The following is a 13,424-nucleotide window of genomic DNA, read 5'->3' on the forward strand; positions in this document are numbered from 1 at the left end:
ACTTATTTATATGTGACTTTAAAACTTATTGTTAGATTTAAATGATTATTTCAGTACTTCGTCACAAACGGGCATACACGGAATATACACGTTGGCTACCAAACCAACTAACAACCCAAGAATTTATAGTAAAGGTTCTTGATGACGACCTACCAACTACAACAACAAAAGAAATTGTTGCGGTAAACATTTTTGATACTGCGAGGAACAAGGAGAAAATTATTATTGGCGGAGTGGTCGTGCCTTCACCTACAACAGCATTGACGGTAGCAATATTGAGTAAATATAAAAGAAAACCATTTTCCCTACCTATCTCTTGATCATAAATAATTTTTCATTATACAGGCTGCGTTGGCGAGCGGTAGTAAAATTTCCACGTTTCCTGCTAAAGGTACGTTGAGACTTAAGATTTAAACACTTATGTCACATAATAATATATATCTTATTATTTCTGTTATCAGTGATAATTTCACCGTACCCTCAATACAAATTCGGTCTTGCACCTGAACGTGATGAGAGTCCTCCAGCCAGTCCACAATTCGTTGCACGGACTCCGAATTTAATTGCGCGGCAGTACGCGCCCATAACACCAGTGGTGTTCACACAACGGACAACCGCTACCCATCTCACGCCACCAACCATAGATCGACGCGTACGTTTCGTAAATTACATCTTTAATATTTTGCCTGATTATACTTATAAGATTTTATGGTTCACTTAGATTTTTAAAGTATTAAGTGGTCATATCTTAATATATTTAATAACAGTATGTGTGCGACGCTTTATTATGTTTGTAAGAGAAAATTCACTGTATCACATTTAAAAATGATAACCTCGATGAAATCTATATTTTAGTCATTATATCAGTTAACATATAATTCTCAATTATTATTATTATTGCATGTATAAATTGAATTATAGTTTTTAAATATGTTTTAATATTTTAAAGTTTAAAACAAAAGCACTATATTATCAAAAATTTGCATTTTGATTAGCAAATTAATTAGTTCTGTTATAATTACTAGACTATTCAGGCTACCCGATTGAAACCATCCCGAACTCCACCCATGCCGAATATAATTGCACCTTCACGAACAACACTGCTTGAAAATGAATTTGCTAATTTTCATGCGTTTGAAGAAGAAGACTTCAAATCAAACCAAATTTATGTAAGTCGCAGTACGTTTTTACCAACCATGGTACCTGATAGAACTAAAGAAATTTACAACATGTTTAAAGTTCGCGATAATACGGTTGTGAGTACGCCAAAGTTTTTGGAATATACAACAACTGTAACACAAAAAGTTGTAGATGAAAATAAAAAGTTAGATGATGAAAAATACTTTGACTCACCCTATGGTATGATGTTTTATAACGAAGAGGACAATGATACTACTGTTACTGAACATGCTAATTATAAAGATGACTCTGAAAACCAAACCCAAGAAATTATAGAAGAACGTTACGAAGATCTTTCCACGACTGCGAAATATCAAAATGATACTGAAGATGTTGCAGAAGATACAGAAAAAGGTATTGAATTGCCATCAGATTATGAAAAAACTACCTTAAGGACACCTAACAAAACTAACTATGAATACACTGTTGTAAAACAAACTCAAACAGTGCCAACAGTCAAACACAATTGCAGTTTATTACGTTTACGGATGCTAAATTTTAAATCGCCCCGGACATTGCCTGAGGTAAGCCAAACATTTCCATTAATTGCTAATTGTTTATTTATCATGTACTATAGTAAATTGTAGTGAATTTATAGCAAATGTTTTAGAACTTATTATTATTTCAGATTGTTGAGCAGTTAAGACATTGGGCTGAGCATAGTCCAATAGCAAAATGGACTGATATAACCTCTGGCAACTACACTTTGATGGAAAATCCTATTTATATGATGATTGTTGATGATCCTAGCAGCGGTCAGATAGTTTCTGCTAAAAGCACTGTTATGGTTGTTGCAGGTAATATATATACATAGGTGATAGTGAAATATTTTTTGAATGTTACTTAATATTTATTTTTACCCTTTTCATTTTAACTAAAATTTACAGGTATACAGGGAAGAGATCACCACGCGGTTTCGGCGGCATTGTACCTTTTATATCAATTAATAGAGCGGACTGAAGTGCATACAGATCTGCTATCAAAATATCGCTTCTGGATAATACCAGTTTTTAATCCTGATGGCTACGATTATTCTATAACCTTCCCACACGTATGTAATTGAACATAATTTAATGTTTCCATTAAACCTTATTTGATGACTTACAAATTAGATACGGACAACTAAAATTTTGCGGAATTAATATTAAACGAACCTTATCTACTCTAAGTATGACCATAAATTTTACGACGATAACCAAAAAACAATGTTGTATCGAGTTGGAATGTCTAATTCTTAGGTGTTGTTTTTATGTATATTTTATATGATAGAAAAAAAAACATTTCCTAGTAACGATATTTTAGGTTAGAATTTGTATACTTTTGTTGTAAAATTATTTCATCTTTTCAAAAAAAGAGGAAAATCGGGCAAATCAAAGTATACCAAAGTTTTCCCGTGTAAGAAAATACATCGTTTAATTTCTTAAAAGTGATTTAATGGCATAAAACTTGTTATGCGATCATTATAAAGGCTAATTTGGCAAGATCGATAATTCCTGAAATTGTCATTGTTCTTACCAAATTCTGCACTTCTGTAAAATTCATCGAGATTTTGTTTAATAAGACACTGTATTATAAATATCTGCCTCTACTTTGCTGTCATACGTTTCATTTAAATGTTGAGGTATCGACTCACTGTACATACAATATTTATTTTAAAACATTTCACATACTTAGAAATTTATGACTGTCTAAATAGTAGAAGGGAAATTACGGAATATATTCTTGTACAATATACCTCTATTTCTTTGAACGAAAGACGACGAACATTTGTGTCGTGTATCTCACTCTGAGCCTCATTCGCAAACTCACAATTGCTCATCGGGTCATGGAATGGGCTATGCGCGAGTTTTCTCAACGTGATCGATGACGAACGAAAATCACCAACAAAACCCTTCTCTAAAAAAGATCTCGTTAAAGAACAAAACCCTTCAAACGGGCAAGCAGAAGTGGCAGAGAGCAGGCCACGTAGCACGACAGTACAGATGGCCGCAGAGGCCTCAAGGAACTGAAATGGAAACCATGGACGGTACTTAAGTGTAAGATTCATGCAAAGGCCGTCGAAAGATGCTGGACGCAATTCGCTTCCAACCAGTTCTTTTGGAAAACTATAGAAGAAACCTATGTCCTGCTGTGGATTTCCTATGGCCGAGCTGATGATGATGAAAAAGTAGAAGTAGTACTGTAAGCGTAATGGTTTCGACAATCTGTTTTTAGCGACGAGAATGGACAAAGAATTTGCGGCAAACGTGGGAGACTTCATTGGGCCGCGATCCTTGTGCTATTTTAGGATTAAGATGTTCAATTAAACCGTGCTATGGAGTCAATCTCGACCGAAATTTTGAATATCAATGGATCCCAAGTATGAAACGCTTTTTATCGTTTTTTTTTTGCCAATATTATTATGTTTTGACTGTGACTAGTTATTGTTAATAGCTTATATTATTTACGTTATCTATAAAATAATAGCCTGTCATTAAACACCTGTCGTATCGGTTGTTGACATGAACGAAATGGGTTATATATGTTTAAAGCGAAAATTATTAAACAAAAGGTGTTACTGTGGAAGGCGGATTCTCTTTTTACTAAGTCTGTTCTTCGCATGTTGTAGACGTAGCTGAACTTGGAAACGATTAATAACAATTGTTATGTCTTATAACTTTTTAATTGATAACTTAGCAATTAATAAGAATAATACAAAAACAACAATTTAATTGTGGAATTTGGTTTATTATTATTGTGCACAGAATAGTTGACCTAGCGTGCACTCGCTGTATGAAATGTCTGACTAAGAAGCTTAAAAACCGTTGGCTTATTACGGTGAAGTAAAAAATATTTTTTTCCAGACTTCTACTACGCAATTTTAATATGTCATTGAATGGCAAGCGAAGCGTAGGACGTTCACTCTGCGAAAAAGCTTATGCCTAACTGCGGACATCCTGCGGCTGAAAAATAATGATGATGATTGAACTCACTTATTACATATAGATGTAGAAGCTAAACTAGTTTAACGCTACGATATCTCCAACTCCGTAAATCTATAAAACAGCATTCGTGTCATTGTAATTTTATTAGTCTTAATTTTATTAGATTGAATTTTAGAAAATATGTTTACTATTTGTATATATTATTGTTTATACACATTAATATTTTAATATGACTTATTCCTTTCACATCGATGATTTTTTTTAATTCTTCAAACATTATTGATTAAATTGGGTATTTAATAAAATAAAACTTAATAACTGCAGTTTCCCAGGCTCTTTTGTTTACGGAAACTTTATATGACGGTGTTGTGTACTTTTTTTTACTTTTTTACTTTGTCAGTCCATAGGTGATCGTCGACTAGCCCTTTTACTCTCCACATTACCGAACGCTATTAGATATATATCATAGAGGAGGCCTTTATCTAGCATTGGATGTCCGAAGGATAAAACGATGAAAATCATAATATGTGTTTTTTGTCAGCGGAGGAACTACGCGCGGAGCATCCGTGTGGGGAGCTTTACGCGGGTTCGCGGCAGCTGTGTGAAGTCGAAACGCTGGCCCTCACCCGCTACCTGCACGCCAAACGCGCTCCACTTCATACCTTTGTTGCTTTCAAGGAAGGCGACGTACTTGTGCGAAACCCTTTATTTTAAGAATTTTATTTTAAGAAAAATTCTAAGATTAACCCTTTTTGTTTTTTAAATTAGTTAAAAAACAGTAATACATAATTAAAGCATTAAAATAAAAGTAATATATAATCAAGCTAATTATAGATTTCTCTAAATTCACTGAATCTTAAGCAGTATTCGCCGTATGTATGCTACGGTCACATCCTTATCTCTGGCTGTGGGTCGTTATAGAAATCGTCGAATTTTGAAGCTTACAATACCACAAACCAATTATGTTTACTACTCGACAATGTAGCGTATGTGACACATCCTATATATTTATACCCTATTTTGACGACTTAGAGATTTTTAACGTTAAACTACATCGAATTAGGAATAATTATTTCTGCTGAAAATGTTTTCTTTGTTACTAACTCAAACACTCCTCTAATCCGGTGAAATTGTTGTATGAACCGAGTAGAGGTTTTGACTAAGCGCTCTTTGCGCTCTGCCACCTCGAACCAGCGCGACTTGGTAATGCCACTTGGGCATTAATTGAGTGTAAGCCAGATAAAACAAACACTTTCAGGAGATCATCGGAAAACGTGTATTGTTGTTGTTATCTAGGTCTTTCTTTCTTATATAATTCGATCTTCAAATTAAAATTCAATTTTAGAAATTCAAAAATAAAACTATTATTTTGGTTGATATTCAAACATCTCTTTATTTACTGATTTTTTTTTCAGGGAATAATGTATCCTTATTCACATACAAAAAAAGCTCGCGCATTTGATCACATCTATGTAAGTATAATGTCATTGATATTATAAAAAAGATACTAAATCCAAAAATTGAAACAATAACATAGAAGAAGAAGTAATATTGTTCATGAATCTATGAATCAGTTCAAGTTTTACAACTTGTTGATAAATTCACCCTCGACTGTTACAGGTGCTAAAAATACTTAGTGCCAATAACTTTTTTTATTACATCTTGTACCCTTTTTGTAACAGTTGTGTATGTTTTTTGTTAATTTATCGATAAAAAAAGTAATTTGATAAATATAACGTATTCGTTTTTCGGGAAGGCAGTGGAAACCCCACCTGTACGCGTATTTCTTCCTTACTTTCAATATTGCCTAACAGCTATGGTCAGAATGACTGCTGAAGAAGTGGCCGCTTCGTTCCACGGGATCAATAATCTACGGAAATGGAAATTATTGATGACAAATACAGGGTGATTGAATATAGGTGTAAATGTTTTGAAGGGGTGAATCTATAGTTCACTTGCTATCAATACATGTATGCTACACTCTATCCAAAAATCAATGGTTTCAGAGATATTAAATAACTTAATGAGAATAGAGTAAGAAAAATCGTTTTCAAATTTAGGATATCTATATATTAAAATTAACTACTGTTTACTATCAGTTCCTACAGATTTTGCACTGTCAGAAAAAATTGGTGTGTCGTATTCCAATAGAAAAAGTAAATGTAGCACAGATCAGTAATCACTTTATCCAGGGTGATAGAAAATAAGTGTAAAAGTATTAAAACCTTTTTGTTGACCAATGAGCTATACATTCAACCTGTATAATGATTGTAGTAGATTTGTTGTCGAATATTAACAGAGACAGCGCGCATCTCGAGCCGCTTCAGCTGCTTACGGCATCAGCGGTCGCCCTTACGTTGCTGGACAGACTTCACAGTTTTTACGTAAATGTTTTAACAAATTTTATTTTCTCATAAATCATCAGTTGTCTACACTTTCGTTAGTCAATTCAACTTTAAGACAAGTCTATAATCGAGGCAAATAGTCTAATCATTCAAAGTATTACTAGCCTAAATATATTTTATATATATATATCACGCTCTCATATGAGATGTACAGTCATCATTTTTTGATCGGAGTCCAGGTCTACCGACGTGTGTAATAATTGTTCGATTAGTTGAATATCTATCTTACAAATCTTGATTCACTTAAAAACAATTGTGTTTTTAATTTTTTTATTTCGTTTCTATTGGAATCTATGGTAAAGCCATAGCATCATCATCATCTAGCAGAGGTCGTTTTACGGCTAAAATAATAGTGAATTTTTATTATTTTCAGCCCTGTATGCGGGCGGCATTGAAGACTGGGTGGATGGTCACTTAGGAATCGACAATACGTACACCGTTATGATGTTTAGACCAAGAGATTCCTATAACTCCAAATATGTGACTGAAGTGAGTTTGATTCCAACAAATTTCTCTACATTATGCAACAACGTAGATAAATTTTATGGAATGATTTGAATCGGAGCGTTTTTTTTTCTTCTAGATACTTTTGTAAATAAGTTCTTGTTGCTTAAAGTCGTCTAGATGTGTACCACAACGCATATATATGTGTACTATGTATTAATTAATAGCAATTGAACTACGTCTTTTTTTCTTCAGCTTTTACATCTATACCAAACTAAAGTAAGGTATTAATTTTTCAGCGCGTCGTGCATGAAGCATATGCAGCGCTCGACACGTTACTTCTCCATAGCATGGAACCCGTGCTAGGACCGCCTGTAATAACACTATCCAGATCTAAGGGATCTCAAGCACCTTCAACTACGTTTGTCAACGTCCTTTTTAGTTCAGTGTTAAATATATTTACCGTTATAACCATATTGTTAAGAATTTAATAGTTCGTATTCAAGTGATTTCAACATCACGAGAGTTATAATGCAATGATAGGATTTGCCTTCGGCGATATGCTTTGGAATGACCCTATTGTTTGTACTGAAATATATATAAATAAGTGGTTAACAGCACTTAAGTACTTTTATTACATTAATAAAGCATGAATATAGAGTGTATAATAAAAGCTTTCTTTCAACTTTTATCAAATTAAAGATTGTGTGTTTATTATAATTAATTTACGATTAATATTTTAATGTTATCATATCAGATGGATTATGACATAACTTATGACATATGGGATTTAAATTGACACCGATCAATTTCAAGTGGCTTTTCGTTTGTAACGGAAGCGGTTTTAATATTATTAAAAATATTATTTAAAAACATGCCTGTGTTTAAATTCGTGTGTATTTAGAAATATATCTATAAGCCCAAATTAATGTTTTACAGGAAAAGTTTTTTTACGGAAAGTCACTTAATGCTATTTTCACACGTGTGTTTAATTCTTTAAGCTGGGTGAAATAGTTCAACTCAAAAGTACGCTAGGTGGGCTAGCTGGACAAATTCTACCTTTCTAATATGTAAAAATCCGCAATACTATGAATGGCCTTCGCAAAATACGTGCATATTATACATTAAATTGATCGCTTTGATATCAATTTTTTAATTTAATTTTTACACTTAGCAAGGAAAAAAATATATAAATTGTGTAACATATTACAATTGATTTTATTATCAAAACCGGGTAACAGGCACACCACTTCTTTTTTATTGTAATTGTAATTTTTACATAGGCATATTGCTATTATCTTTGTAAATACAAATTATACTATTACTATTTTTTATTGTTATTAGTAATATAGAAGCAGTGGTGTACCTAGAACTTTTGCCGCCCGGGGCGATCTCCAGTTTGCCGCCCTTACTATTATATGTCAATCAAATAGTAATAGGTTTTTGAGTATAATATAAAATATTAGACTTATTAGATATTAAACTTATAATAATAATTTATTATTCAAGAAAGAAAATAAATTTAAAATGAAAAAGTTGCTTTTTACAACTATAAGTAAATATAAAAAATGCCGCCCCTAGGTAAGTGCCGCCCGGTGCGGACCGCACCCACCGCCCCCCCCTAGGTACGCCACTGTATAGAAGAATCCTTTTGACGAGATATGAGAAATGATGTAGCATCAGAGGCCAAAGGGAACAAGAGCAAAAGTACTCTGAAGCACTTCTAGTCTTTGATTCTGCTGCCAAACATAATTCGGCCGCATAGGATCATTATCTCTCGCAACTGCAATACTACCATATCCGTAGTGCAACTTAGACGCGGAGGATAAGTAAAGCGGTACTTCCTTGATGTTGTCTCTGCTATGTAATTAGAAGTAGACACACCTTTGTGCAGCAACCCACCTACTCGTCTCTGAAGTGGGCTTATCCAGCTCACTCAGCGGCCGAGCCATCCGTATGCCTGTTCAGGTTTCTTTTAGCTTCAACTAGTTCATTATTTTATACAAGCCCAGTTGCGATAGGATTTAGTAGCCATAGGGTCACTGTTCTGTTTTCGCACTGGACGTGAAGTCGCGTGCAGACTTTTTTTAATTTAGAGGGAAGGGGGGGAGGAATCTGGAGACTCATAGCCTGCCGTTTGAGGAAAGGACGAAGTTATGAGGGATTAACCCCATTAAAAAATTTTCGATGGTTATACTCTGTACCTTTGAAATGGCCCCTGTAATACCTACGGAACAACCAGGTTCCCCTAAGTACTGTGCCAGCCTTGCGCAAGCTTATGAGCCGAACGCACCTAGCTGCGACCTAAGACAGCAAATTTTTACGTGCTAAATTCATTTTGAGTGGGAAAAAGTAGTCGAAGATTTTTGCTTTTTATACCGAAAAATCCGCCATCTAACCTGCAGAACAGCGTTTAAAAAATCACAAAAATCGGTGTGAATTCCGATTTTTTTATAAACTTTTTTGTGAAATAAGTGTGGAACAGTGTAAAACCATTTCAAAGACAAATTCCACGTGAACAAACGTGAACTGCTTGCTATCTTGTGAGCGCTCGCGATATCTACGGAACGATAAAAAAAACTCCAATTTTTTACGTCGAAGACTGCGGATTTGTTAGGGTAACTAAAATATTCTAATTTTTCATTCCAGTTGGATTCCAATAAGAATTTACCTATAAATCATAAAAAACCCCCAAGTAGTGCGAAAGTGCACTCTCCCGTATCATCAAAAGTTCCGGCTCGACTAGACAACCCAGAAGACCCAGGGCTATATTCGGCTCCTCCCAGGTTTAAAACCAAGGAGTGGGAGCCGAAAATCTTCACTTGCCCACCCACGAGGTCATCGATCTGGGACACCCACGGTCAAGCCAGGCTGGGTTCGAGAGGGAGTGCAGCTGGGAACAAAATTTCGCAAACAGATTCCAAAATAAACAGGTAACCGCGGAGATATTCACTATTAAAAATTGCGTGTTTTGAGTGGTGGGTAGACTGATAAATACATATCGGATCTTGCTCAAACTAGCAAAATAGCATTTTTCAGTGCTTCTAGAAGGGCTGACATTATAAAAACGTAAAAATCTCTACCGACCACAAAGATCAAATCATGACCGAAATTACGTGAAAAAACTTTTTGATAGAGAAAACAAAAATTTAAAATACTCAGCGGTTGCCTGTGAGATAGCGGTTCTTTTGACCCATCTCATAGTTTGTAAGGATAGATATAATTAGATTTAAGACGTTGTTAAAGTTTGACATGTATAAATTTTAGAGGCCCTTTTGCCATAAACTTAAGTAATTAGTAATTTGCTAAATTAATGGCACTCTTGCACTAGGTTAAGACAAAAATACATTTTATAATAGTTGAAGTTAGGTTTTTAAATCTACATTAAAATTTGACGTGTACTCTCAACAAAAAATTAAAACAAAAATTATGCGTACCCCCACAAAGACCGCCGACGCGGGCGAGGTGAGCCAGACAGGAACCAGAGCAGCGAGTAGGGTGAGCACCTCGCCTATACGGAGCGTCAGGAAGAGTGTGGGGGAGCGGGGGGCAGTGGGAGGGACAAGGTAAATAGCCCAGGGCCCTCTCCCCGAAACGTTGTACCAGCCGCAAAGCTGAAGTGCTGAAGACCGTAGAGCCGTCATCTGTGTCCGCGAGGGCCAGGCAATCCCCTAAAAGGGACAAACCTGCTTCCGTGGACCGTATAAGAGAGATGCGAGGGTGCTTGAGCAAAGCAAAATTACACTTGAGCAGCTCGCGCAATGTCAAGACCGAAATAAAGGAGCAGGTGTTGAGTGCAATTAATAGGCTCTACGAGTAAAGGTGGAACCTGCGACCCATTAAAGGATCCGGTTACCGAAAAGGCGAGTGCGGTGAGCGGGGTGGAAGGAGAAGAGAGGTTTCTACCCGCAAACCCCCCGCCGACAAAGCAAAACATGGAGCAAAGCTAACTCCAAAGAAAATTGGACAGCCATGCGAGGCTCCTCGAGGTCAAAACCAAAGAATTTGAGGGCCCCAAGGAGTATTCATGGCTGCAAAAAAAAGGGACACTTCGAGACACGTACGCGAGCGTGACGGCCGGTCCGGCAGAAAGGCTAAATTAAATAAAGTAAAATAAAATATAAATCAAAATTGTAAAAACTAAGGAACGAGGTGATGGATGAAAAGTATTGGAAAAGAGGGAAAACGAAATGGAAGGGAAACACATGAAATGTAGAACGCAAGGTATTCCATGCATCTCAAAATCTTTCATTCTATGCAAGATCTTGAGATGCATGGAAGAAGAGCACAAAAATTAATGAAAAGAAAATAAAAGTCCCTAAATATCAGCACCCATAAATCAGTTAGGGGTACGAGAGGCAAATCCTGGGGCAAGACTAAACCTCCTCCGAGAACTTCGTTGTGCCAAAGAAATTTTAAGCAAATTTTTTATTTATAAAGTATTTTAAAACTTTTTCCTCGTCTTAATGTAACATCGTTTGAGGATAATCGTTTCAAAATATCCTTTTTTAGAATCTTCATTCAGGACAACAATATCTGTAATGAATATTTAACCAATGTCCTTGTAAATCATAATTTAAGTATGTTATGAGTTATGAAAAAATTATCTTAAAAACTTTTCAGCACTCGTAAGTCTTACGACAAGAGTACTACATTCTTTTTTGAACATTATTTTGTAGCAAATTTTGTCATGCCTCTCTCGCTGTTGATAAGTAAATGTAAAAAAAAAGATCATCACATCGCGATTGTTTGTGCTTGTCCTATATTGTAGTAAACTGGAAAGAAATAACAGTTAAGAAGTTGCTGGACTTTTTAAAAATATTTTTGATACGTTGTGTCTACTGATGTGTTTAAATAAAAAAGAACCTTAAAAGCTAAAGTTCGTATGTGACATGTTGAAATTTTTACGTACGGAATTATGCAGAAGATTCTCGACCTTAACACAGTTAAATTGGAATCTGAGTCATTGTTAAGTACAATACATTATTTTCTCAGATTATGTATGTATAAACCAAATTAACTATTTAATTTTTAGCCATAAAAATAGTAAAAGATGATTAATAAGTTATAATCTGAAGTCTTGTCAGAATTATTAAGGCAGTACAAGGTTAACATTAAGAGAGGACTGTTAATACTACTAGTCACGATTTTTTATTAGAAGTCCCAAAATATGTTCAAGGGCATGATATCACTACCTATTAAAAACAAAAAAGAAATCATACAAAATATAGCTAAACACCATTCGTTTTAGATATCTTTTCTTTTCAAATTTTCATATAATACATGAAGGAACTGTCTCCCCAATGTACTTATTATATAATCTTTTAAATAAAATATTATAATGTATACTTAATTACAAATTATTATTCTGTTTTTTCGTTTTTCAGAAAATGTAGTCGAATCTTCTTCTGGTCTTATTTATATATTCAAACTCCTACTACAAACTACTTGTTTTTTTACGTCTAATGTAGTAATTACTATAGTTTAGTATAATTAAGTTTAATTCAGTGTATTTCACTTCAGCAGTGGAGAACACCAGATCCGACCGGAACATGATAAGAGTGTACGACTGAAGAAGAAAAAGTTTAAAGCATTACCATCATGAACATGATTACTTATAAATTATAAGTACTGTAAATTTCCGATAAAAAATCTAACACCCACTACGTCTAGACCAGTGATTCCCAAAGTGGTCTATATCGTCTTCTAGGGGTCTATGACAACCTGCAAGGGGTCTACGTCAGCGAAAAAAAATTTGGGGGTCCATGAAAAGAAAATGGGGTTATATCAAAACATTTACATTATTTATAAAAGTACCTATGAAGTAAAAAATTTATTATATATGATTATAAAATTGTGTAAGTTGTAGGATGTTGGTATTCGCTTTGTGGTCGCAATGCATTTTGAACTAGTAAAAACATGAGAGTCGCAGTCTCAGAGCTTCGCTACCTTGCACTGACTTGTTCAACTCGTCACTCTATAAATACGAATGTGGGACAAATACGTTTATTCGTTTCCTGAATCTTGAAAAGGAAAGTGCTAAGAAAATATTTTAAAAAATATAAACAGATAGTATATCACACAAATGATAGTGAGTCAGTGTTATTTTGTTTAAGTACTGGAGAAAAGTAAGTACATAATTTTTTTATTAAATAACTCTAATCAATTAATAAATGTATAAATTAACATGTGTTTGTACTTTAAGTTTTTAACACTAAACTTCACTACAGTTAAAAATTTACAGGAAATCAATATCAGGTAAGTAGGGGGTCTACCCAACACGGAAAAACATGGCAAGGGGTCTACGACACAAAAAAGTTTCGGGAACTCTGGTCTAGGCTCCCTGATTCATATCAGGGAGCCTAGACCAGAGTTCCCGAAACTTTCCCTGGTTTCAGAACCATAGTTGTAATCTTTAAAGCGAACGTTGCTTAATTAAAGTGATGACTTTGATGAGAACGGTTTATGGGAT

The 13,424-nt window shown here is 34.7% G+C and overlaps 1 protein-coding gene across 1 annotated transcript; it reads left to right on the forward strand.

The window, feature by feature from the left end:
• Nucleotides 1-41: 41 nt before the first annotated feature.
• LOC137932292 (uncharacterized) lies at nucleotides 42-10,961 on the forward strand. Its single transcript, XM_068775898.1, has 13 exons — nucleotides 42-279; nucleotides 462-652; nucleotides 1,026-1,703; nucleotides 1,808-1,976; nucleotides 2,067-2,230; nucleotides 3,394-3,538; nucleotides 4,645-4,796; nucleotides 5,519-5,575; nucleotides 6,403-6,487; nucleotides 6,882-6,997; nucleotides 7,252-7,377; nucleotides 9,602-9,885; nucleotides 10,775-10,961. Exons 1-13 carry the CDS (start codon nucleotides 42-44, stop codon nucleotides 10,959-10,961), a joined length of 2,592 nt encoding a protein of 863 aa, XP_068631999.1.
• Nucleotides 10,962-13,424: the final 2,463 nt, after the last annotated feature.

Source organism: Battus philenor, unplaced genomic scaffold, assembly GCF_028537555.1.
Source record: "Battus philenor isolate CCGP_79_NKW_IND1 unplaced genomic scaffold, ilBatPhil1.0.hap1 SCAF_9, whole genome shotgun sequence".
NCBI lineage: Eukaryota > Metazoa > Arthropoda > Insecta > Lepidoptera > Papilionidae > Battus > Battus philenor.

Bases quoted from the DNA above. Each gene is read 5' to 3' on its own strand.
- LOC137932292 (XM_068775898.1), top strand. From the start codon at position 42: ATGATTATTTCAGTACTTCGTCACAAACGGGCATACACGGAATATACA. The intron at 4,797-5,518 runs GTGCGAAACCCT...TTTTTTTTTCAG, and splicing joins TCAAGGAAGGCGACGTACTT to GGAATAATGTATCCTTATTC. The intron at 5,576-6,402 runs GTAAGTATAATG...GAATATTAACAG, and splicing joins GCGCATTTGATCACATCTAT to AGACAGCGCGCATCTCGAGC.